The sequence below is a fragment of the Gouania willdenowi genome, chromosome 14, assembly GCF_900634775.1.
Source record: "Gouania willdenowi chromosome 14, fGouWil2.1, whole genome shotgun sequence".
In the NCBI taxonomy this organism is placed as follows: domain Eukaryota; kingdom Metazoa; phylum Chordata; class Actinopteri; order Blenniiformes; family Gobiesocidae; genus Gouania; species Gouania willdenowi.
Genome location: NC_041057.1, coordinates 17,756,536 through 17,783,760, shown reverse-complemented (window position 1 = coordinate 17,783,760; position 27,225 = coordinate 17,756,536). Strand labels below are relative to the sequence as shown.

At 39.4% G+C, this 27,225-nt stretch overlaps 1 protein-coding gene and 1 long non-coding RNA gene across 2 annotated transcripts in view; one reads left to right on the top strand and one right to left on the bottom strand.

Annotated features, from left to right (window-relative positions):
• Positions 1–993: 993 nt before the first annotated feature.
• On the top strand, positions 994–27,225 carry LOC114475216 (F-BAR and double SH3 domains protein 2-like). Its single transcript, XM_028465877.1, has 20 exons — positions 994–1,184; positions 3,169–3,266; positions 5,113–5,158; positions 11,094–11,170; positions 11,795–11,939; positions 14,320–14,453; positions 14,555–14,609; positions 14,786–14,914; positions 14,985–15,107; positions 15,691–15,786; positions 17,440–17,556; positions 17,984–18,082; positions 18,995–19,147; positions 19,369–19,503; positions 20,722–20,805; positions 23,092–23,272; positions 23,463–23,680; positions 23,770–23,959; positions 24,451–24,515; positions 25,470–27,225. The coding sequence occupies exons 1-20, from the start codon at positions 1,164–1,166 to the stop codon at positions 25,551–25,553; spliced, it is 2,250 nt and encodes a 749-aa protein (XP_028321678.1). The 5' UTR covers positions 994–1,163; the 3' UTR covers positions 25,554–27,225.
• LOC114475217 (uncharacterized) overlaps positions 4,944–27,225 on the bottom strand; it is a 30,434-nt gene continuing 8,152 nt past the window's right edge. Inside the window, exons 3-5 of the long non-coding RNA XR_003675445.1 lie at positions 17,958–17,968; positions 15,341–15,349; positions 4,944–4,956 (exon numbers count right to left, since the gene is read on the bottom strand). This is a non-coding gene — a long non-coding RNA (uncharacterized LOC114475217). The remainder of the gene's footprint in view (positions 4,957–15,340; positions 15,350–17,957; positions 17,969–27,225) is intronic.

Here is a 27,225-nt window from a genome sequence, read left to right as displayed (position 1 = left end):
GAGTAAATCCAGCACCTCTGAAAGACTTTAGCTCCAGAACTGATGTTGAATTTAGAGGTGAGACCAAATATATGTAGTATGAATGAAATGCTCAACCTCCTCCACCAGCTCCAACTCCTTCCCCACCATGGCCGATGATTAGGGCACCTAAGGCCCTTCCTTGGCCCACTCAAACAAAGCATTGGACCCTTCTGCCTCCCTCTTCTACAGTGTTTGTGTATTCGTCCTATTTTTTATTTTTTATTTTGAAGAAATTCTTATGTCGTGTGCTATTTTTGTGTGACCAGTTTTTGTGCTCCTTTGATTTTTCAATCTGTAGAAACGCTCGTCTTTGGCCTTTTATTTTGAAGTACTTGCCTGGCGTGTGCTTCTTTGAGCTTGTACTTACTCTAGCTTTGGTGTCTTATTTTGAAGTCATTGACTGCTTCTGTGTAATGTCCCGCTCTTTGGTCTTTTATTTTGAAGTATCTGATCTTTTAATGTGTAATATATCTTCCTGTTAAAAGGGAGTCGTTTCTTTCCACTGTCGCTAAATGCTTGTTCATGTGGATCTTGTTGGTTTTTTCTTTCTCATTATGAATTTTATATTTTGATAAGCACATTGAGATTACATTGTTGTCATTTGTGCTGTACAAATAAAGTTGAATTGAATTGAATTTTGTTTGTTTTGCAATCTTATTTTTAAAGTAATCAATAGGTTGTTTGCTACTTTGAACTTGTACTACCTCTTATTCTGCTCTCTTAGTTTCAAGTCATTAACAGTTTTTGTCTTCTGCTTTTTATTTTTGTAAGCAGTTTGGGTGCTTTTTAAAGCTTCTAATGTGTAGTATTTGTTATTTTCAGCCTTTATTTTAAGTTAATTGATGGGTTGAACTTGTGTGTATAGATATGAATATGCTCTTCTTCGACCTTGTACTAATTCTTGTTTTCGTCTTTTATTTTGAAGCCGTGAACAATTTCTGTGTATTCGCCCTCTCTTCGGTCTTTTATTTTGAAGTCTCCACGGGCCCCTCTCACTGTTTTCACACGGAGTCCCTTCACGCTTCGGCAGGCTCACTATGGCTGCTTGACTCGGGATAAAACTCCTCCGTTAGTCCCAAACTTTTCTCACCAACTTTTCCTAACACCACTTTTCTCCGTGGAGTTTATGTCCAGGGACGAGGATGCAGCCTCCGCCGAGAAAGGTGAGCCTGTAGCGGGTTTCTGTGTTTCTGGCCTCCGCGACTTCGACGGACTGCTGCATATTTAATGGAAATGTACGCTTTGTTTTTGCTTGCCTAGTAAAACTCGAAAAATCCAGCTTTTATCGCAGAAACCACCATATTCTACTGATCTTAAAGTTTAACTTTTATTCTTCCTTCACAATTGAAAGCTATTAAACACTAAAAATCGTTTAAAAAAGTTGTTTAAAGTGTCCTAATTTTTGTGCAATAAAATCCCGTTAGCGTCCCCCGCTTCTCAAGCGGTCACGGTCTTGCGTAAACCATTCAAAAACTAGGGCTAAACTACTTTAACCTAACACAAAAGTGTAACAAATGTAAATAAACAGCAAGTTCATATTTGATAGTCACTTTTCATAGTTCCCGCTTTTATTCGGCGCTTTAATACCCCGTAAAAATAATTATTTGATTTGAGAAAATATAGTTTTTATTCGCTTTGGTTCCGCAACAATCCTCCGTCTAACGGGCCACTGCAGAGAGGCCGACGCTCTGCAGGAGCAGGAAAAAGTTGGAAAACAATCCCAAATGTAGTTCACACTTATTCATGTATCTTTTCCAACTCTAGTACACGTACAATATTAATTCAAATTTCAAGATTTCGACCATTAAGTTGTGTAAATAAAGTTTTAAGCGCCTAGACATAAAAATATCAGTTTTTTTATATGGACTTTGGAATGGGATGGGTTTTTTTTTTTTTTTTTTTTGTCTTCCACTAGTTGGACAAACATTAGTTTTCTGACACAAAGCTTTTCACCAAGAGTATAGTTTGACTTTGGTTAAATGTAGTGAACAGGGAAAGGATTCACTAAATAATAAATGCTCACATGTATCTAATTACAAAAAACCTGGATCAATTTTGTTTTTCCAAAAATCCACGTATGACCTAAAACAATCTGCTGCTAATACACGCAGGTTTTATTGCTTGGTTTAGAAAATATTGATTCATGTCTAAGGTTTCTGCATATTTATCTTTTAAGTTGAATTAAACTCAAACATTTGTAGAAGTGTAGCCATGATTGCAATCATTAATAAAACAAATGAATTTATCGAACAAGTTTTTTAGTTTTTTTTTTTTTGCATAGTCCATGTACAATCATAAACATGCTGTTTATATGCACGTTTTATAGTTTCAAATTAATTGTTTTGTAACAATAAACAGATTCATTTGATGAATCAATAACCTTAATTTGTTATTTTATACTAAAATGACTCACCACTTGAGTAATTTTAAAGTTTTTAGGGTTAAGTCTTAGTTTAATAAAATGTGTGTAATTTTACCATTATTATGTCCTGGTCTTTACACACCCACATGTAAATGACAGCATAATATTAATACTTTGACGTGAAAGTCGGAAGTTTTTTCATTTATCATTGTGTACACAGTTAGGAGTGTAACTGTACACAAAATTATACAAAACAGTTTGAGTACGGGTCGTACAGGTTGAAACTAATCTGTTATTAAACATTGCAATTATTGACAATCTGCTTGTTTTGAACAAATGTGAAATACAAATTCACACAGGAATGTTTTAAGGCTGCAGCTCTAATTTAATATGGCCTAAGATTTTCCGTGATCGCAGAAAACAGATGGATATGACAGAATTCATTTCTTGACACAAAATATATCCTCCCCGACATGTTTTGGGAGAATATCGCATAACTTGACACTTTTCTTTCCTGATAAACCAGGAGGTTGAATGTGTAGCAAGTGTTTTGAGGAGATGGACAGACTGACTGACAGACATATTGAAGTTTGACAAGACAGTCTTTATGTTTTTGAAAGTGTTTGTGCGTTTTCGTTGTCATTTTCTGGGTTTTCGGAATCATTTTGTGCATTTGTGTTGCCGTTTGGTATGTGTTTGCAGTCATTGTTTGTGTGTTTTTGTTTGTCATGATCTTTGTACGTTGTGCACATGTTTCCTGATGAGCCGTGCTCTGCTTGGTGCAGGTCCGAGTCACTCAGGAGTTGAAACACACTCAGGCCGAGCAGACGAGCCGACTGCACATCAAGCACCAGGTGGAGTGTGACCTGTTGGAGGACTTGAGGTGAGCACAGTGTGTGTGTGAGTTCAGCTCGCTGAGAGCTCATGACAGATGTTCACACGGCCCAGTGTTCGCTGCTTGGGGTCCTGTAACTCGACCCAAGAGGAAAAGCTCACTGCCAGGAAAGACTCAGTGAACAGAGTGGGAAGCATTTAGTGTAACTACAGGAAATCAGAGCTGGAAACCCAAAGAATGAGGAGTAAAGGGAAGCAGTAATGATTGCGGTGGGCCAGGTGGAGACTTGTTTAAAGACTTAATGAGTCTTTCTCAGAGCGCTGCCCTGTGTTTGTTAAAGCAGATGAAAGTGGAGGTTGTAGGCTGTATCTTTACAACATTTGAATCTGCCTGAGCCATTTGGCATGTGTCAAACCTGTGGTTCATGGGCTGGATTCAGGCCTTCATAGTGATGGAATATTACAAAGTGGGCACTGTTTTATGATTGATCAGCCTTCTATGCTGAATTTATATTAAATAAGTCACTTAAACACAAAGAAAGTGGTGAATATCAGCAGTGATGTCTGATTTGTATTTTTAGTTATTTATTTCTGCTTCTAAACAACCAGTAACCAAACTGCTGTTGTTGGTTTTAAAGGCTCCTCATGAACTCAACATTTGTTTTCCCCTGCTGTCACTTTAAATGTCCAGTAATATGCTATTTTTCCCTAGAGATGGGAATTGATAAGATTTTAGCGATTCCGATTCCATTATCGATACTGCTTATCGATTCGATTCCTTACCGATTCTTTTATCAATTCTCATTGGGTGAGGGAATTAAATAATACAAATAGATTTGTTTGCTTTAACTCTTTATTATATTATCTTTGTCCTTTTCATTCCCTGCAGGAATATCAGCTCTTTTTTAATCCACCAGGTATAGATTGTTTTCACTTGATAATAATATATACAACAGCGCTATAAAAAGTTGATGAATTAATAATTATGTATTTAAATGGTAAAGCTTTCGTTTAGCCTTTGTTTACATTTCTATAATTGGACCTTCAGAGACGCCGTCCCCGTTGTTACATGTGACGTCATCAGCTGGGTCTGTGTGTGTGTGAAAGTGTGAAAGAGCAAACTAAAGACAAGGATCAGTACCAGTCCGTCTCCCGTGTCTGATACTTATTATGAGGACATAAACTGGCAACGAGGTGTGTGTTCTAGCTGAAGTTTGTTGTTTTTGGAAGAAAAGTTTGTGCAAGAAGCAACTTTTGCACGAATGCGCAGAACCCGGAAGTGAGTAGCGTAGCAACAGAGATGCTACAAACACAGCATGGAGGACAGCACAACTGCAGGTGGAGGAGGTGGATTCTCCGCGGTGGACAGCAAACAACTATATGGTGGAAGGAGCTTCACTTGGTGCTAGCATAAACACAATATACAGGACCTGGAGGAGTTTGTTATGTATTTGCCAAGTAAGAGGAACCGATAAGTGGAATTGACAGGCAAGCAAGCAAACGATTCCTAGGAATTGGATTACTGGGAACCGGTTCTCAGAAAGAACCGGTTTTCGATTCCCATTCCTATTTTTCACCCATTTCTATTTGTTCTAAGAACCTCAACAACATATTTGAGGTTTATTTTCTCAAACTCGCCTGTTTTCTGGAGTTTTAGCCTTCTGAAAAGTCACTTTCATGAGGCTTCTATAAACAGGCTGTTTTGGGGCCTACTTATTCATATTCATGAGTGTGAGTGTCTGTAGATGCTCACTTCATGCCTCGCTTTTGCTAGGGAGATCAGAACAGAACTTTTTCAACTTTGGCCCTCTGAATGAGGCTAAATGAATGTATATCACTGTAGCAAAACCATTATAAAGTGATTATTTACTTTGTTTTTATCTCTTTCTCTGCAGGATCTTCAGTCAGAAAAGAGCCGCTGTAGAGCGCGACTATGCTCAGGTAGTGCACCCACATCTTTTTTACATTGCCACATTTGACCTAATGTGTCTAACAACACACAGAAGAACATCAGACTGATCTGTCACCAGGGGTCACAAAGCTGGAATTAACCTACGCATGTACAGTGTGTTAGTTAATCATTGTGTTCTTATAAATGTCTGCAAGGTGTAAAGAATAGATCTGCTCCTGTCCTTTTTTTTTTTTTCAGATTTATTAACAATAGATCTGTTCCTGTCAAAGTGAAAGGTCAAAATGTACAAATTTAGTCATTTTGTGGGTTGTTTGGTGAGGTATTTGTGTATTCTGCATTATTTCAAGCCTTTTTTTGACAGACTTTGCATATTCATATTCCTTCCAAACATGTTGTGTATCTTCCCAGGTGAGGGATAAGGAAACTTGAAAATTAATCTTTGTGCTCGACATATTGCAGACGTTAAATGTGCGGTCTTCCTCTGAGACTTTGACGGAACTCCGTACCTGTGACCGATCCCACATGTTTTGGTTAGCTTAGCATGTAGCGGCGCTGGCTGTGCAGGGTCAGAGGGTAAAGGTGCGGGGCTATGTTATCAAAGTAAATTATCTTTAGTTTAATTTTAAAAACAAGCAGATGAACTGTCGTATGAGTGAAAATTTGCAGTAATCGGGGACAAAAAGAGGTCAACTTCATTTTTTTTTTTTTAGTATGGTCTGATAATTTACACACTGCTCGTTGCGGTGGGTGTTTCCTCCTTGCTTTGTATGTGTTTTTTAGGAACTTCATGATCTTCGTCTTCTCCCACGTCTTAGAGAAGTTGTCTGGGGTTTCCCAGCATTGTGAGGAATGTCGTGGATTTCTGTGAACAGACAAACTCAGGTCTGCCTTTCGGAGGAGGCTCGTAGTGAAAGCCGCATTAAAGCACAGGAGAGCGACCAAAGCATTTTAAAAAATTGTTTCAAATTAAGACGCTTGGTGCTTTAATGTATTTTCTCTGGTTTTGCATGAATATCAGGATTTCCGATGAAAACAAGTTGGTTCTCGTTTTGCAGCCAAATGAGCTTCAGATTTACTGCAAATGCTTTCCAAAGTGTTTTTAAACCCTGCAGTTACTCATTAGGAAGTTATATGGCAGGAGTCAAAACTCAAAATTAAAAGAGATCCATTTAGAGAAAATTTCTGGAGAGAAAGTTAAGATTATTTATATAAAAAAAGTACAAATAATATAGACAAATATTAGACATTAAAGATGTATAAAGCTGACCTTTATGAGAATATTTACTTGCATTGTTGTCATATAGTTCTTTGTTTGTAGGATGGTTTTTCCAAGACCGGTTAAGAGCAGCATGGAGCTTCTGCGTATAAGCAGCATCTATCTTTCTTTCAAGTTTCGATGTCAGGGTCCATGAGATGGAACCGTATATAAGGACAGACTCTACAGTAGCTCTGAATACATTTCTCTTTAACTTGTCGGCGAGATCAGACCTCCAGATTTGGTCCATTCCATTCAGTGCTCCCCATGCTTTTCCAAGTTTAATGTTTACATCTTGTTTGGTTGATGCAATGTAGCTCCCTAGGTATTTGAAATCATCCACCTGCTTTTTCATACCACCACTAAGGCTTTTCATGCTTGTGGATGCATCCTGGTTGAGGCATATGATTTCAGTTTCCTCTGAATTGACATATAACCCGATTACGTTGGCTTCTTTTTCAATGCAATGAAGTAGTGCTGTTGCGTCTTTCAGGTAGTCTGCCACTACTGCTAGGTCGTCGCCATAGTCAACATTTGGGATCTTCTGAGCTGCATGATGTTTGTTCCTTTGTTCCCTAAGGGTGAATCCAAGCTCTGAGTTTTTGTTGAGCGCTTCTCTTATGCTGCATTCACACCGAATGCGTCTTCTGCGACACCGGATGCATTTGCCATACGCAACATACCGCAGGGTCCGCAGGATCAAAAAATGTCCCCAATAAGCATCATACGCACGTCTGAAGCGAAGCCCCGCCCACCAGCGTCACATCCAACTCGGTGAGTTTCACCGCCTGCTGAAGCGAGGTGCTGCGCTCCTTTTACTCCTTTCACAAACATGAACCACCAGTGAAAAAAGCCGGTGTGATTTGAGGCTAATGATATCCTAGCTCAGTGCCGGCTTTCAAAGATGAAAACTATAGAGAGAACTGCTACTTTACCTGCTACTACCACCTCCTCGCTGATTCTCCTTCACGCCAAATCCTTCCTAGTCCAGTCCCGGTTATAAAGGCCGTGTCATACAGCTCCAGGTGGTCACACACAGCTTCTACTCCATGGAATGGGTGAACAGACCGGTGTCCGTGTCGACGGCCTGACGTCATCATCAACAAAGACTCTAATTGGCTTTTGTCATGCGAAACAGCTGCAGGAGTTCAATATTTTCAACTCTTGCAGGTGTGCGGATATGCGTAAAATCGGGAGCGCGCTCGCACGGCCAATGCACTTGACGTGCGGATCGCACCGCACTGCCGCACTGGGAAGATTTCGCATCTGGGACGCATCGCATTGAATCCACAGACTTTCCTGTCTTGGATGGAGCCTACTGCCTTTTTCACTTTATCCTGCTTAAAGGATGAACTTTTTGCAGTTTGTTGTAAAAACAACAGACACAAAAAAAACTTATTGTTCACAAACAACCAAAGAAATGCTAAATGACATAATAAAAAGATTCCCAAAGTTGTGAATTTATCTTCAAGTTTTCTTATCGCTCACCTGAAAACTCACTATCAAAATGACAGCGTTTGGAAGAAGTGTGAACCAACTGCTGCACAGACTGTTTGAGAAAGCTCTGAAAGATGTGCAGGAGACACTTTTCATCTTTATAATGGCTGCATTTTAAATGTGCCCTCATGGATAATATAGTTTTTGTTTGTACATTTAGTAATTTCACTGTGACTGAAACAGATCTATTCTCTATACATCTGTAACAAAAGGCACAAACAGATCTATACTATATACATTACCAGTCAAACTTGCACTTTATTTAAATTAAATGAAAAGATTTGACCAAACTTTTAACTGATAGTATACATCTGTAACAAAGGGCAGGAACAGATCTATATTTCGTAACAAATTAACAGAGGTTAAATTCCCCTAAATGTAATTTCCTTCCTATTAAAATGGTTCAACTTCCCACAGATGGAGTAAAACCCTGTGTTTGTTCATTATTCATACGCCTGGCTGACTCTGTGTGCATCAAAGATTTAAATGGAAAGAGAAGCTCGATACTTAACTGTGAGACTCACCATATCTTAAGGTTTCAGTCATTTAACAAGAGAAAACATCATCTGAACAACAGTGGCATATATGGAACTGATAATATATTGTATGCCAAAATATATAACCTACATACTGTATATAAGTGTAGTTCTGCGCGTTGCTGGGTGCTTTTTGTCTACCTGATGGTTGTAAAACCTCATGAGTCACTGAAGCCTGAAATAACAAATACAGCTACAACCTTCTTCCAGTCATCACATTTACTGAGCTACTGTATATCAGTATAAACCAGTATAATTGTAATGTCTTATTTACTGAGGAATGGCAGTATTAAAATTTGGGAGAGTTCATTAAAGGAGAAACTCAAATATCATCAGCTTCATTGTTCATCTGGTTAAACTAGCGTCAATGTTAACTAATGATAGAGTTCGAGCACAACCAGCAAAAACACTCAGACTTCATAGTCGCCAGTTGGTTTGTAACATCACTGGACTCGACTATCATTAGTTTCACTCTTGTTTTACTGCAACATCACATATTGTGTCTCATAATAAGCCCAGGGTATCAACTTCTTTAAACTAGTCAATACTCAATGGCAGGAGTGTGACTTTAGCCTCAAGTAGTCGTTTTGTGTGGTTTTTGGCCTTGTCTCTTTGTGTCATTTTATTTAATCTGTTATTTATTTTTCATCTTTTTTTTTGTCTCTGTTGTTGTTTTGGTGTTATTTGTGTCTTTGTGTTGTCGTATTGTATTTTAGGGTTTCTATAGTTGTGGTGTAGTGTTGTTGAGTCCGCAAGGTGTCTGCCAGGCCAATTAAATGCAAAGCTCAGATTTTACGACCACTGACTTCTTCGCGTAGTTGGTGTCACAAAAAACACTCCTTGGCATTATATCGACCCGCATTAAATGTATCACTGAGGTGTCCCGATCGAATGTCTGTCCAATATCAGCCAGAAAACGTATATCGGATTTTATCGGAATGTATCTAAAATCACCGATATAAGTTCGCCAATAACATTTTCCCGCTCCAGCACTTCTATCCGTACTGTGGTTCACACTCCAACAATGTAACCTACTGTTGCTGACTATTGTTCTCTGTTTGAGGGACATCACTTGATCAAGCCTTTTCTAACAATCAACACTACAAAAAAAGTAATAAAAGTATGTGTGATATGTGCTGATATTGTATCTGATCAATATCGGTATCGGCCGATACGCAAGGCTGCAATATCGGTATCATATCATAAGTGAAAAAGTTGTATCAGGACATCCCTATGTAACACCGTTCTGCATTTCACTTCCTGATGAAACAGAGCATCAGAGATGAACACGAGCTTAGAGGAGAGACTGACAGATGAGTAGTGACATCTTGAAAACACGTCGACATCATGGGACGACGTGTGTACGATATTAATGGAAACTATTGTGCGACGGTGCGCCCAAGTATGTAAGCTCTGAGGAGAGCAGGGTTGTGATTGGTTTTGGCACCTATGCTTTATGATGATTACAAAAACTAACCTAAAACCAGAAGCTAAGTCAGTGACTTTAACCTGATTTTAGCATTGTGTTCAAACTAGGGCATCTGAATGCTGTTATCAAAACTAACACAGTTTATTTGTGTATCATATCACCAAAACAGCTGTGATCTATGTAGCAAACAAAACAGAAATATCTAAATGTATTATTGAAAGTTAAATTCCGCTAGAAATTAAATGTTTGTTACATTTTCACTTTATTACAGGTGAATAATTAGGAATAAAGAGATTAATTCAAGTTTTTTTACACAAATAAAAACTGTTTTGTGATCAATTTGAAATTTGCCGCCTGTTATTGAATCAAAGCATCTCACACACATCGTCCCTGTTTCTTCTCTCTCTCTCACACACACACACACACACACATCACTGTTCCTCTTCCTCTTACACCTGCAACTCACTTTTTTTTTCTGTCGATCTCTATGCACATCACACAGCGTGATTGAACATCCTCCTCTGTGCTGCTGCTTCCTCTTCCTCATTCACTCTCCTGTTACCATTGAGACACGTCCGTGTGTCAGTGTGTGTCTGTGTGAAGCTCACAAAGGCTGCGGTTGTGCTTTTCTTGGCAATAAAATCAGAGTCCACGGTGTTCACAGATGCTCAGCTCTGATGACTGAGGTAGTTTATAAACATTGAATTAAAATAACCTTCTCAACTACCTGTACACTCACAGCGGTCACTGATCTGCATGTGGCTCTTAATCTCCTTTGTTATGGGTCCATTACTGATGAAAAAATAAATCTGTCTTTGTACGGGTGACTTCATGTATTCACTGCAGTATTCTTAGACTTTTGATCAGTTACGGTGTCCCTCTGACTGTCATCATAAGACTGATTGTTTGAGCACACTGAGAAAACTCGAGCAAAGAGAGCATGTGTGTGATATTAATAACTTAAGTAATGTTTATATTTAGCTGGTGATCATGTTAACTGCTGACTTGAAAATGATTTTTACAGCAGTGTAAGTATTGTGTTTGTGTTTTTTGTTGTTAATATTGTTAATAAATTAATACTATTTCTATCATTTTTTTTTTTTTGGTAATTTCAATGTGATTTGATTGATTGAGATTGAGTATCTCCTGTTGTTTGGTAGAAAAAGCTGAAATGGCTCTTTAAATGTTGACGGGTGCTCAGAGAGATCCTGCAAACACTGTTTCTCACCTTTTTCTTTCTCCCCCAGGCTCTCAATAAGCTGGCCAGTCAGTATTTGAAGAGGGATTGGCCTGAGACTGAGACTGATAAGGCCGCCAACCACAGGTAGAGAACCACCAAGTGTGAGAAACAGTTCAAAAATGGCTTCAAATAATGAGGGACAGAAAAAGACAACAAATATATAATGGCGACTCCAAAAAATGCACCGAACCACCAACAAATTCACAAAAATTACTTTAAAAAGACAAAATAACTAATTACACTAGAAAACACCAAAATGACACCGAAAGACACCATTAATAGACAAAATCATTCAATATATACGAAGCCACGAGAAAAATACTGTTAACGACTCAAAAAAACACAGAAAGACAAATAAAGTGCTCAGAATGACTACAAAAACACACTGTGTAAAAATAATGGCTTTGTTAGGAATATGTCAGTAAAAAGAGCTGTGGAGTAGACATCTTCATTCACTGCAGTTTTTATCTCAAATTTGTTTTAAAAACATACAATCTGGAGACCAGATTTTCAAAACTAACAGTTGTCATATGGGTTGGAGACAGTAAATCTGTATCAGTCCATCACTAGTTCATTAGGTTTGTTACTGCTGAAGCAGCGTGGTGAGAAATGTGGATCATGTGTTTCTGTGGACATCAAGCTGTGTTCATTACTTTTTGTCTCTGATCCCGTATCCGTCCTTAAAGCCTGTTTTCTTTTTCTCCTCAGTAACATGTTCTCTGTATGGAAGGCCTATTTAGATGGCACGGTTCAGGCCACACAGGCCAGAATCAGCGCCTGTGAGAACTACAAGGTCCAGGTCGCAGATCCGGCCAAAACTGCTCGACTGCAGAAGGAGCAACAGCTGAGGAAAGTAAGACAGAAACACAGAGGATGATCTTTCTGCTTATCTACTTTAGTACCTGGAAGATTAGTTGAGTTTGTGGCCATGTGACAGCTGAAACGCACCCAGGTTTACAAATACGCAAAATAACAACTAAAACAGACTAAAGAGAACAGAAAAAGCCCCCAAATGGGCCTTAATAGATATATTGGTTAGAATGCACATTTATTCATTTAGCTTGGACAGGAACAGATCTGTTCTTTATTGGCCCTTTTTTACGCACATGCAGTTACGCATGTTTCTTTTACACTCACTGGTCTATTCTTTATACGTCTGTGACAAAGAAAAGGAACAGATCTATTCTATTCACTTCTGTGACAAAAGATTACAACAGATAACAAGGGACCGGAACAGATTTCATTTTAATTAGTCTTTAACAAAGGACACACAAATCTATTTTTTAAATGTCTGTAAAGGACAGGAACAAATCTATTTTTTAAATGTCTGTAAAGGACAGGAACAAATCTATTTCATAAACGTCTGTGAAGGACAGGAACAAATCTATTTTTGTCTTTAACAAAGGACAGCACTAAATCTATTTTTTTTACATGTCTGTAGTTTGTACGTCAAAGTCCTTTACCATGAGTATTGGAGGTGGTCAAAGGTTACTTAGACGAGTTGGTTCTCTGAACTGAGAGACAAAATAATACGATTACTGTATGAGGAAGACGTATTCATATGTTCTTTGTCCGCAGACATTGATAAGACGCAGGAACAAAGAGTTTCTTTCCCATATGGAGTCAATAAAGATTGATATCACACAGAGTGTGAGAGTCTGCAGCTTACGTTCACTATGTCATGTCTAAGTTGCTCCGCTGTTTGTGCTCAGAAGTCAGTCACTAATTAATATGGACACCAGTTACAGCTGAACCCCAGTAAAGCTCAGTTTGATGAGTTGCAGTTGCTGACTGAGAAACACTGAGCTTATTCTGAGACACTGTGTGTGATGTTGCTGAAAACCTGTAAGTGATGTATCAAACAAACTGGTGTCTCTTGTTAAGTTGTGACTGAGTGAATCTGGTTGTGTACTGAAGTCAGTCATTTAATTAAATGGACACCAGTTTTATCTACACACTTTAAACCAGTTCATAATGACATTCTCCAGTAAGTATGACATTCATTTTATACTGGTTTATATTAGAATTCCTCAAGTAAATCTGACATCTATTATTATACTGGTATTCCTCAGTAAATCTGTCATGAATTTTTTATTCTGATAAATACTAGTATTCCTCAGAAAAACCAGTACGATAATGGTCAGATTTACTGGTATTCCTCAATAGGATATTGATTGCTACTGGTTTATACTGGTGTTCCTCAGTAAATCTGATATTAATGAAGGCTGATTAATGATGAACATTACAGTGTAAGGAGGTTGTATTTGTTTCAGTGATTCATGCTTTTCTAACCACCAGGTTGATAAACAGCTCCCAGTAATGCTCAGCTCTACAGTTACACGTGTATTATTATAAAGCAGGGTTCTTGCCAGCACTGTTGAGCATAGGGGGCCCCCTACAGTGTGATTTTGATCCCCTACGGTGTGATTACGATTGTTGTTTTTTCCTTTTTTAATCAGTACCATTGTAATAATTGTTGCACACTTGGACACAAAAGGGACTTCCAGGCGTGCACGTGTTTTAACTTTCTTTTTAACCTACATAGCCAAGAAAAGCATACGTGAGCCACAACATCAATTTACTAAATACGAATGCTCCCGTCTTCACCAGAGGACCCCGAGGACCCCTGCAGCTACTTACTTGGCCCCGATGTTGCCTGTGTACATCCTCCACTTTGTAACACATAGTTACTGTCCAATATAAATGGTATGCTTCAACCACACGTAGCGTGTAGCGCACATGAAGCTGCTTGTCATGTTCATCATAACTCACAACAGATCATTCTACATGCACAAATTTGAATACTGTCGGGTTGAAATGGGTTCGGACTTAGAGACATGGCTTCGTTCGGGTCATGTTCTGTCAGTCTTCGGTCTTTTTTCGGCCCGATTAAAGCTCTCCACTTTGTAGCCCATAATCACCATCCTATATAAAAAGTGTGCTTCATAATCTAAACAAAAACTATAAACGAAATAAAACAATTGAAAAATGAATGAGTATGGGGGCGTGTGTCCATTACAGTTCCAATATTACTACGGGTCCCACATAATACACCAATTCCTTGTGAGATTTCTGTAATGTATAACAATCAATCAATAGATAATAACTACTACTGTATATATATAATGTGTATAAATGAAACCTGTCTGTGTTATACTGCTGGACTCATCCTGTCCCTGTGGGTTATTATTATTAATGGTCATTAATTTGTGACTCTCTTCTTCTCTGCAAAGTGCATGGAGCAGCTGACGGCGGTGCAGACGGACCTGCAGGATTCGGTGAAGGAGCTGACGAAGAGCAGGAAGAAGTACCAGGAGGCTGAGAGCATGGCTCAGGCCGTCAGGGAGAAGGCAGAGCTGGAGGCAAAGTAAGACACGCTAATATCAGACAGACTTGGACAAGAGTCTGATTGTTAAATAAACCCTTATTATTATTCTTGTCTCTGTTTTGTCCCTTGGCTTGTTTCAGGTCCAAGCTGAGTTTGTTCCAGTCCAGGTCCAGTCTGCAGAGAGCCAGTGTGAAGGTGATTTATATATTTTCATTTAGGGGAACAGAAAATTAACCTAGTTTTATCTTTGTCATCCCATTAAAACCAGTCATCAGTGAACTAGGAACACCAGCCCAGTATGTTTTCCTGTACGGCAGTCTCACACGCTCTAAGACGCTGACAACGACCCCTCTGTGAACTCTTTTGTGCAGCTCAAAGCCAAAAGGAGCGAGTGCAACTCCAAAGCCTCACATGCCCGGAACGACTATCTTCTGACACTGGCGGCCGCTAACGCACACCAGCAGCGCTACTACAACACCGACCTCATGGACTGCATCAAGGTGAGAGGAAGTGCTGTATGTGTGTACATGCCTGGTTACCTGCCTTCACATATGATGTGTATGTGTGCAGGTCTTAGACGGCAGGATCTACGAGCAGGTGAAGGATTACCTGGTGTCTCTTTGTCAGACGGAGCTAGAGGCATATCAGACAAGCCACGACACCTTCAAGCAGCTGCTCGTCAGCTCCAACGGGGTGAGCGGTTGTTCACATTCTGTTTCGACCCAAAACAAAACATACTATGAGCACTAACAACGCAATACACAATAAATATCATTCCAATAAGTTTTTAGCCAATAAATCAATGTTTCTTAACTTTTTATCGGTCTAATAAGCAATTTGAACCATATCTGGACCTGATAAAATAGCCCTGCCTCTTTACCTGTGACCCTGCTTAGCCAGCGCACCGATTGACATTATTTAATAACAAGCATCTCCTGAAAAAGTATTTTCCTATATATTGTTACAGACTTATAAAAAATAGATCTGTTCCCATGACTAATTGTAGAACCAGAGCCAAATCATCCATAAGGCTCATTTAACATGCAGCTGTTTAGTTTTTGTATCATATTCCTTCTTCTCATTGTTTTGTCTCATTTATCAGTTGAAACTGTTTTTTCTAACCGAAAAAGAGAAATAGTTTTATGTTATAAGTTATTACACAGTTATTTATCATCTGCATCTGTAATTGTTACACAGTGACGTGAAGTAAAAACAACAGTCAGATGAGAAACAGCAGACCAGCTTTTATATTGGTTTTATGTTTTCTGGTTTACAGGTGGTTCAGGAGTTTCACCAGCAGCTCTTTGTGCAAAACAACTCCACCTTTCAACAGGCCCAGGACTTCCTGTACCAGCCTGTGGAGTCAGACACTGTGAGTCTTCCTGTTTGTGAAAGAACCAACATGACTCTGAGCGTGGTTGGCGGCGGAGATCTTACTCAGAATACATGGCACTTGGCAGGGACTTATGACGAAATCGACACTTACCCGACTTCACCTCTAGTATCATACACAATCTATGATAAAGCATGCAATTAAAGTTCACTACAGGTGCCCTTAGTACCTAATTATTGCCTTTTACTCTTAGAAGTACAATTAGATGGATAGTTTCCTTTAAAAAATAGCACAGGATCTTATTTTTAGTTTTTGTCATTGCAAATCAACTGACATAACTGCTGTATTTATGTCTTATTTTAAACCGTACACAGCTGTTTCTGTTTCTTCTCTCCCAGCTGTGAAAATGTGATTTAGTAAATATAACTAAATGTCAACGTAGCTCCTAAAATACTTTACTATCAGCCTTTTTAAGCCCATGTGTGCACATGTGATTTATGAATCGCAGAGGTAGCGTCAAAGAGGCCGAGCTCCACCGCTCGGATCCAGCGGCTCTTTACGGTCAACACTGGACAATTTGTCCACTGCTAACAGTGGCGCTGCTTTCACTGGAAGTCAAACAAGCAGCCGCCTGTTCGTAAAGAAAACAGCAGCCGCAGACCGAGGAGGGGTGAGCGGTGTGTGTGAAAAGGATGCTTTGTGCACTGACCCACAAACACACACACTCAGCTGTGCAATGAATCATAGAAGCTTTAAAAGGTTGGAAAGAGTAAATAAATGCACAAATTTAAATCTAAATCAATTAATGTTTATTAGTTGGAGTATCCATGGATATAAGTAGACACACCAATGAAAATTGACTAGTTTGCTAAAACATTGGGCTCATTGTGAGACACATTGTATGATGCTGTGGTAAAACTGCTGATGAAAACACGGAGAGTCACAAAAAGTCACAAAACTAGACCAAAAGTACACAAAAACAAGAGACTGAAAAAACTAAACACAAACACGACGACACCAAATGATAAATACATTAAAAGAATTGCTAAAAAGACACTAACTCCAAAGGCAACAGCAAACAAAGACACGGAAATACAAAAATACACCAAAGAGATGCATTACAACAGCAATTTAAAAAAAAAAAAAAAATTACAAAAGTATACCAAAAATAAGAAATCTTAGACAAAAACAAAGCAATGCGAAAGACAAAAGCACAACAAAAACAAACAAAATAACACGAAATCTCACAAAAATTAAATAAAACACATGAAACAACTGAGAACAAAGTCTGAGACTGCAGCACTAATGAGAATTGACTAGTTTGTTACTAAAACCTCCATAAAATATGAAGAAATAAAACTGTGGCTTTGAGCTCTTGTTTGTTAGCAGGAGATGAATGGCTCTTTATGTGTAAGATAGAAATTCATTACCTTTAACATCCAGACACACACTTGTTCATTTAATACATCTTGGATTAAATGATGTTTGACATTTTAATCATAATTTTATCACTATTCAGGATGCCAGAGAAAGGACTTTACCTTTCACTCTGTGCTCACACACTTCAAGGACAGTGAAGTGTTTGGATATGATTTACAGGGATGACGTTTGGACACACGTAACAATAAAATACTGATTGAAAATTTGCAGAAAACAGACACTTCAGTGTGTTTTTTTGTGTTTGTGCTGCAGGTTTTGCAGCTGCAGAAGGAGAGCGGCACAGCAGAGGAACACAGTCTTGACAAGGAGGCCAGGAAGTGGGCGAGTCGAGTGGCACGAGAGTACAAGAGCATCATCCACACACAGAGGGTGGGCACGTTTAATCTCCGCACACAAAGAATGCATCAAGATGTTATAGTGTTATAAATAAACAAAAATAGGTTTTATTTGTAAGGTGCTTTTCTGACACACAAAACAAAGCTTCACAAAGGAGAAATACTGATGGACATGTAGCTGCTGTCACATATGAAGAGCATATTAGTGTACACACACCCATACACACAGCCCTAAATTCTAAAGGGATTTAAGATTCCCCAGTAATAACAGTTATGTTTGGAAAAATGGAAAAACACACCATCTTAATATCTGAGGGTGAGCTCTTTAATGATAAATCATTAACCCACAAAGCTGGAACACAGGCTGTAAAATTAGGTCACTGACTCAACACACCGACTTTTCCTGTTGATAAAACTAAGATAATTGGTCTCAACATGTGGTTTGGCTGTGTCCTCCTCAGGTTTTGGAGGAGTACGGCGCTCAGGAAGGATCGGAGCAGAACAACAGTGAAATAGAGACCAAGATGGAGGTGGCCAGGCAGAGCCTCCGCAGGGCAGAGGTAACACTTTAGATCACCAACTCTTCTTTATTGGCTGCTTGAGCACCACCTGCTGGTCAGCGGAGGACTACACCAGTGGTCCTCAACTTTTTTTGGATCGTGACCCCATTTTGATGTCAAGAATTTCTGGTGACCCCAAGGACATTTTTTTTTTCTAAAATTAGTTTTTGATCCTGCTTGTATTACTGTATTACAAATAAAGATTAGCCAGGATTAGTGACAAGTTGTGGCAACTCAGATGTTTTTTTTTTTTTTACTGCATTTTATTTAAAGTACGTTTATATTTTAGCAAATTGAAAGTATAAAATACATTTGTTTAAGATTTTATGTTCTAATTTGAAAAGAGTAATAAAAAATAGTAATTACTATTTATTTGATCAATTACTAGACATTTCAGGCAACCTGTCCCTAAGGTTGAAGGACACTTGACTAGACCCTAATGAGACTGAAATACTGGAAAACATGCAATGTTTGGCTCAACAGTTTGTAATCTTTCTTCTATTCCTATTTCCTATTGTTAACATTTTAACCGGTCTCTTAAAGCCTCTGTAGTTCAGTTTTTGCTGTTTGTGAGTCAACACATTCCTTTAAGCCATTTCACTTCAATCTATAAGCAGTTGTTGACATCTGTTGTTGAACATGTTGGGCTTAAAGATGTTTTCCCTCCTCTGGTAATCTTTACCTTCGACCTGTTGCTGTCAGCAAAGAATCCAAAATAATTTTCTGATAGCTCCCATCAGCTATTGACCTGATGGTTATTGTGCATCCATGGGGATATAACTATTTCTGGACTGAATAAACCACACTAAACGATTTAAACACACCACACACACACACACACACACAGTCTAAAGCATGTATTCACCTTTGATAAAGTATAAATACTGTAATTCTCACACTTGTTCTGCCCAGACGGTGAAGGTAAAAGCCGAGGCTCGGCTGGACCTGCTGCGGCAGGCGGGCATTACTGTGGAAACGTGGCTGAAGAGTGCCATGAACCAAGTGATGGAGGAGCTGGAGAACGAGCGCTGGAACAACCTTAACACCAACGACTCGTCGCTGTCTGTAAGAGTAAAGACACACACAGTGGAGTCGTGGCTCCGGCCAAAGGCACACAAACTTACACATACATAGTGCTAGATGATGAAAAAAGTAAAGGCTGGCTGACTTCAAACATTGAAAAACATCTGTAACTGCATCTGGACTTTGGACAGAGCTACCGTTCTTGTTTCTGAGAGTTTGGATACGATGCATCTTTAACCACTGAAACGTCCTCGTCTCTGCAGGGAACGGCTGATTTGGAACAAGAAGATGAGGAGGAGACGGAGGACAGCGGGGAGGTTCTGGATGATAGCAGCTCCAGCCCTTCCAGCACATTAAAGAACTACCCACTCACCTGCAAAGTGCTGTACTCCTACAAGGTAAGGGATCAAGATCAGGCCGAGGGTCACACCAGCACTCTGTAGTCTGCTTTAACAGCACAGAGGGTTTTTTTCCACTATGTTTAGGATTTAACTTTTCCTTCCACCAGAACATCTACTTTAAACCCAGGGTTGGTTATGTTCAAAGCAAAAATGTCAATGAAAACATGAATCCTGAGGTAAATCACCTCATCATTCAGTGGAGGTCGACATGTTTGACAAACTGTGATGTAATGATTACTCAAGGAAGTGCTCCATTCAAGTAACTCCTAATTTGATGAGCTTAAAGGCATGGACTTACCTGCTATAAAGTATCTTCTTTGTTTAGCTGGAAGGCATGCATTGATGGCTAATAGTAGCATCAAATTGCACATGTCACATTTCTCTTTTCCTGGTAAGTGCAACGTCAAAATATATTAACCATAATGTTTTTATTTGTCATCGTTGCGTATGCACAAAACAGAGCCTGAAAGATGCGTGCAACACTTTACTATCAAAGTTTTTTATTTATAACAATAAACGTAGCGTGAGAATGTACGTACCATTACGTTACCAATGACCCTTGGCACGAACATTCTGGAGACATGGAACTATCACAGGGAATTGAAGGCAAATTCAATAATGTCTTCACAGATAAGCCTGCAGTGATATATACACTGAACAAAAATATAAACGCAACACTTGTTTTTGCTCCCATTTTTCATAAGCTGAATCTGTGGCATTGTGCTGTATGATTAAACAGAACATTTTTATTGTGGCCAGCCTAAGGCACACCTGTACAATAATCAAGGTGTCTAATCAGTATCGTGATATGCCACACTTGTGAGTTGGGATGGATTATCTATGCAAAGGAGAAGTGCTCACTAACACAAATTTAGACAGATTTGTGAACAATATTTGAGAGAAATAGGTCTTTAGTGTATATAGAAAATATTTTAGATGTTTGAGTTCAACTTGTGAAATAACGGAGCAAAAACACGTGTTGCATTTATGTTTTTGTTCAGTGTACAGTATATTGGAACTTCTCAATTACAAACTAAGACCCTCCCTTTTCAGAAACAACCAGTAAAACACATCACACACACAAGCTGTGTGACAAATGATGAGCTACTAAAACAAATATTGTTTGAAACTTTATCCCATCTAGTATGGAGAGTGAACTACATGATGCTGATGATGATGAAACTACTCTGTGTTGATGGTGCTTCTGCTCTGCAGGCGTGTCAGCCCGACGAGCTGACCATCGAGGAGCAGGAGATCCTGGAGGTCATCGACGACGGCGACATGGAGGACTGGGTGAAGGTACGTTCACACCCTCGTCTGTGTGACATTTGTCATTTAAATGCCTGAATCAGTCAGTTAAGATTTATTCATACAGAAAATGGACATCACAGAAGAAATATAACATAGATCTTCTGTTGCATGTAAAGGATTAGATACACTCTAAGATACATATGGAGCAGTTGACCGCTGGAAGAGCTCGGCAGTTAGTGATGGTGCTTCACAGATGATGGGAGTCATAGTTCAGTGCTCACGATGCACTCTGCAGGCAGAGTTGGCCTTCCTGATCAGTCTGTTCAGCCGCTTCCTGTCTGTGACTGAGAAGCTGCTCCCCCGACAGACCCCTCTATACAGTATGGCTGATGCCACCACTGTATCCTAGAAAGACTTAAAGTGTAACTAAACCTCCAGGGGCCTCATGTACAAAAGGGAATTACAACCAAAAACGTGCGTCCGTCAAAATCCACAGCAAAAGCCTAATGTTCAGAAACGTGGAAATGTGCGGTCCTGAGGTGGTGTACATAGAATTTAAAGCATCAATTATGTAAAAACCTAAGGATTTATTAGGCACACTACCCAAATAATACAAATCATTCACACATGAACCTCTGAGCTGCTGTTCTAATGTATCATTTACACATTTTTTGTGCGTTCCAGTTTTTATATAATTTTTTTTCTGTCTAATCTGAGTCCGACACATGTTGTTCACTAACTGTCAAAGCTCTCTGCGCTGAGATCTCCTACAGGTAATCAGCTGACCTCTGAGTAACAGACACTTACGTTTGAACACTTTAACGCTTTCAGTCCAGCTGCACGCACTCCAACAGACTGTTCAACACGACCGACCAGTGCAGTGCAGTGTTCGCGTGCGCGTGTTTGTGTTGCATTTTATATTTACCTGCTACACATTCACTGCCTGTTTGATAATCAGATGGAGACAGAGACAGACATAAAGCCTGATGTGCCGGATCAGAACGTCACATTTTGTTATTTTTACTATCATCATTATTATCAGTAGTATATAGCATTTTCTGTCCCTTCCTTAAGCCGCTTCCCACTTCATAACACACCCACAGTCAAGAATTCAGCACTCTGTGTGTGTGTGTGTGTGTGTGCGTGTGCGTGTGCGTGTGCGCGTGTGTGTGTGTGTTTATATTAATTAAAGTACCTTCACTGTTGAATCATCTCTGTCATACATGTTGCTGTTGGTCTAATAATGTTCAAATAAATATCTCTTCTTTTCTGTGTTTCTGGTGGTGAGAGCTCAGTTTTTTCTGATCAAGCTGAGGGGAATCCTTGTGCCGATCCCATTTCAATGTGATTTGCATGTGTAAATGTGGAGGTGGACACAAGTGCGCTCACATCCACGTTGATTTAGATGTTCAAAGGATAGGTGCGTGGATCCAGTCATACGCACAGATTTAAAAATCTGAATTTTTATGAGCGTACGCCTGTCTCTGGATTGAGGTATACAGGCAAACAGCCCCTGCTCTCCAGCAGTGAGCCCCGGAAAACCAACTTGCACACCCACATACCAGGGAGACACACACAGCAACAAGAAGTACACTACGCGCACGTTCACGCACATGCAGAGACAGAAGGGATACACACACGATGTCGCTGTACATACACACAGAACTTGATTAACCCTCTGGTTAAACCAGAATCAGCTCTTTATAGAGTCGCACAAATTATAGAAGCTGAACTTAGCCCGCATGGAGCTGTCAATCAATGCCCATTGACTGTTGAGAGAGAAGAAAGTACAAATCCCTCTTACCAGGTTTTATTGGAGGGGCTCATGATTCACTCCTATGACCTCACAGAATCTTGTTCTAATCCAATAGCAAAAATAAATTGTAATAGTCTGGTTTCAACCCATAGAAGGCAGTCACTCTGACATTTTACAACAAAATACAACAAATTAAAATACTTCGACTAAAATGTTAGGAGCTGGACTAGGATCAATCAACATCACTACTCAACACCTAAAAACACGTGTTTTGTAGTTTTGGGGTCTAGTTACTCTAAAGATTCCTCCAAAATACCTCACTATCCTGAGCAGGTAGTCTGCTCTGTCCCTTCTTATAGAGTGCATTATAAAGTGAATTATATTTTCTATGTATTTAATTTGTTTAAAAAATGTCTTTTTGATTGTATTTTTCTAACATTATTGTCATTATAAATATTTGTAGATCCAGATGTTTGGATTCTTTTGAAGCAGCAGTCGGTGTAGCTTTGCTCCCTTTGAGGAGGTTCTATAATCTGATGCCGTCCTGACTCGCCACGTTTGTTCCTTCTGTGTTCCAGGCCAGAAACCGCAGCGGTCAGGTGGGCTATGTACCTGAGAAATACCTGCAGCTTCCCTCCAACAGCCTGCTTAGCATGCTGCAGTCTCTGGCAGCGCTCGACGCTCGATCGCACTCGTCTAGTAATTCCAACGAGCCTGAAACGGAGCTTCCCAGCTGCTCCATTAATGGAGACTGCAGCGGTGAGAGGCTGACTTAGTGTTTACTTTTACAGGGAAAATCCCTCTGAGGTTAAGAGCCTGGTTTCCAGAGACCGGTTTTGGTTAAACTGGTTTTAATTCAGATCAGTCACTGGATACCATTAGCTCAGAAACTTCTGGAGTGAATCAAAACTTCTTTGTTTTGAGAGCAGCCTTTGCTTCCCCATCACAGTGTCATTCGCCAAGGCTTTGTATGACTACGCTGGTCAGACGGAGGACGAGTTGTCCTTCCCCGAGGGTGCCATCATCCGCATCCTGAGCCGAGAAACGCACGAGGACGACGGCTTCTGGGAGGGAGAGTTCAATGGCGTGGTGGGTGTTTTCCCCGCTGTGCTGGTGGAAGATATGACTGCCTCCAGTGAGAACGGAGACGCACCCAGAGACCCTCAGGTACCGTCACATCTTATCCCAGTTTTTTACCAACATTCCTCATCCGTACAGCACAGTGCGCTCATGACTTTGTTCGTGTTGCCTTTAAGGACTTATCGTGTACGGCGGCATTCAGCCCGTCAGCCCCAGGGCCACTACACAGCAGCCCTCTGCAGACGCCCACCCTGAGCTCGCCCGGCTCTGACCCCTGTAGCCCCTGCAGCTCCTCTGCCTCTCCCATCTCCCGCCCGCCATCCTACCACAACGGACACCACCGAGCACACAGAAGCCCCTTTCAAAGTAAGAAAAAGCCCATTTAGATAAAGCCAGAGGCAAAGAGCCATTTTGAGCTAAAAAGAACAAATAGTGAACAGAGATGAAATCTTAGCAAAAAGAGATTTTCTGACAAAGAACAGTATAAGATTATACACAAGCAACAGCCAGATTTAAATACAGACTCATTTTGTCATTTAAATCTTTGTATATTTCTAAACCTTTTTTCTCTCTTGCCTTCTTTACTATTATTATAAAAACATTATAAATGTTGGGGTGTTGTTGTGACACAGCAGCAGCGCAAACTAGTAATTAATAAATACAAAAAATTAATACCTGAATCAATAATAAACATGACATGGCAGTGGATAAAGTGGTTAGGATGTGAACAGACATATTATACATTTGCATATCGGATTCTATTCATATTTGTGTATTTTTTTTTTTTTTTGTGTGTGTTCAAAAACTTTTCACTGAGTTCTGGCACGTGAATAAGTGTGTGTTAACGTCTCCTCCAGGTCCAGTGCAAGGATCCTCTCAACCTCCAAAGTACCCAGAGGGAGGCTCGCCCACCATAAGACCTGTGAGTAGCACTGGGTGTAACTTTGCAGATGTGCTAGAGGAGACTCCTCAGTGCTGCTGAGAATGCATTTAATCACACTGACCTGGCTCACATTCATGTTCATAAGTAATTAACTCTAATCCAATCTCTGCTACTTTTAATTATGCGTCAGGTGTATATGCTCTTGTGCAGTGTCATTTGTGCTGGTAAAAAAAAATTGTCAGTTTTAATCGAAATTTTTTTATTCACGTGACGAAAGTGGGGAAGGCATTCAATCAAAACAATGCTTTTTTTTTTGCGGGAAAGGCGGGACAAGACAGTAAGTGATCCAATAGCAAACAAGCTAAAAGTTTGTTGAGGCTGACGGGGTCTCCAGCACAGATCACGTTGAACAATTAAGACAAAATATGTATGCAACTATATGGCATCTACCTAACCTGAAAGAAGAACAGATGTGTTGACAGACTTTACATTTGATGTACAGTAAATGAAGTGGAACTAAAACGATTACTGGCAAAAAGAGAACAAACCTGAAGCAGCATCTGCAGGCGAATCAAAGTCAGCCTTTGTTGAAATCTCTCAACATTAGAAGGGTTCTTTTTCTTTAAAAAAAAAAAAAAAGGAAGAGGAGAGCAAAAACACTGCAGTCACCTTTAAGGATACATATAATGCTGCTGAGTTACTAAAGTGGTGGTTTAAATCAACTAGCGATCATGTTAACTGTTGACCGAGCCCGAGTGTTAGCTGTTTGGTGGGCTGAAGTCCGTCATCAGATAGAATGGACTCCAGTTTAATCAAAACTCCAGTAAAACATTGACCTGCAGATGGTGTTTATTTATACTGATTAATAACGGTTTATACTACTATTCCTCAGTAAATCTGACATTAATAAAGAAGGGCTGATGACGTTTGTGATAATAGTTTAGTTATTTGTCGTATTTTCTAAATGGTGATGTAATAAATGTTTGTTTTCAGGTGCGGGCGGCCCCTCCTCCTCCGAAGCAGCATCCCCGGGGTCAAGTGAAGCGTAGAGACGAGGTGGAGATCACATTGGTGTGAAGAAGAAGTCCAACATGCTCTGGTCTGAATCCCAGTCACAGGAACAACTTTGTCTTCCCACAGCCATGGAGGAGAAACCAGTTTAAGCCCAGTAACAGGACTCAGTGTTGGGGAAAGAGGCTTCTTCATGAGACAGTTTATTATGGGATGGTGATGGTCTCGACATGATCTGATCGACTTGATCAGAGTTTGAATCCAAGTCGTATCCACTGATGGTGGACGGTTGATGAAACCAGTTTGCGCTGAAGGCTTCGTGGAGATCAAACACATTTCATCTACGTACCAGAGTATCCCCCAAGCATTGGCTTTAGGTATGGTTTGTATTGCATATTTGAGTTTGGGTTTTTTTTTTAGTGTTTTGTTTTTTACACATTTTTATTTTGTTTTTTTTTTTTTAAGTTTTCTTTTATTTATGTGAATAAATAAAAATGTTGGTTAAACATTTTTATTATTTAGTTTAAAAAGAATTGGGAACTATTTGAATCTTTTAATTTGTTTACTTTTATTTTTGTGGTTTTTCTGTAAAAAAAAAAAAAAATAAGCTAAAAATGTTTTCAACAAATTCTGTTTTTTGGTTTTGTAAGAATTGGATTTCTGTTTTTTTAATTTAACGTTTTAAAGCTTGGAACATGGCATTAGTTGCCTGTTTGTATGTTTACGGGATGATGTAAACAGCAGTTTGACAGGAAAACTATTAGGTTTTTTTGCTGTTAGTAACCAGCTCATAGATGCTTTACTGCCACCTAGTGACAAGATGGGGGAAAAAAAGGGAAACTTTTTTGTTTCTTTTGTAGAAAACAAAAATTTTGTTAGCATGTTAATGTTTGTTGGTAAAAACAAACTGTGTATTAGTTTTCAGACTGAAGAGGTTTATAAAGGAAGAAGCCTTTTACCCAGGACATTTAAAACAAAAATGTTGATTTTGATTTTCACTCTTTTACTTAAGAGAAACTTCATTTCTAAGGGATTAACTTCACCCACCGCCCATCTATGCAACAAAAAGTCTTGGATCGTATAAAACGCTGTCGCGACCGAGGCTGGTCCTCGCCGTCGAGACGGTTACACAAACAAGGGATAAGTGGCAATCTTAGTTCAGTTGAAAAGAGCAGAAGCCATCACAACGATGAATCCCTGATCGTCTGATGTGCTTTTTAAATGCTTGTGTTCACTTCAGAGGAATTCAAAGGGAGAGGCGTAATAGTTGAGTAACAACGTAGTCGAGTAATGTGAGGTTTACAGGCTCTTATTTTGAAAGAGGAACCATCCTGAGCTGCCTTGTTTCAAACATACTGTCATGTTGAAGCACTTTTCATGTTTTCTTTTTCCTTTTCAGTATTGTTTGTTTATTGCTGCCTTTTAAGTGTTTGTTTTAGTATCAAACCTTTTATTTTATTGTTATGTAGCCTTAAATTTAGCCCTTTAGTGTCTTGGACTGAGATTAAGATTTAACTTTGTATTTTGAGTATTAATAGTTTACAGAGAGCGCTGAGATAAATATATGTACAAACAATAGCACGTCTTTGTTTTGTTGTTTCTGTTTGTGGTGTAGAGTATAATCAGAGGAAACGACAGATATCTGTCAGCTACGTCACTGATTCTCCTTGATCTCCTTGAGATCTAAATGGCATCAAACTTATTTTTGAAGTTTGCATTGACCCTGTTTATTAATAAA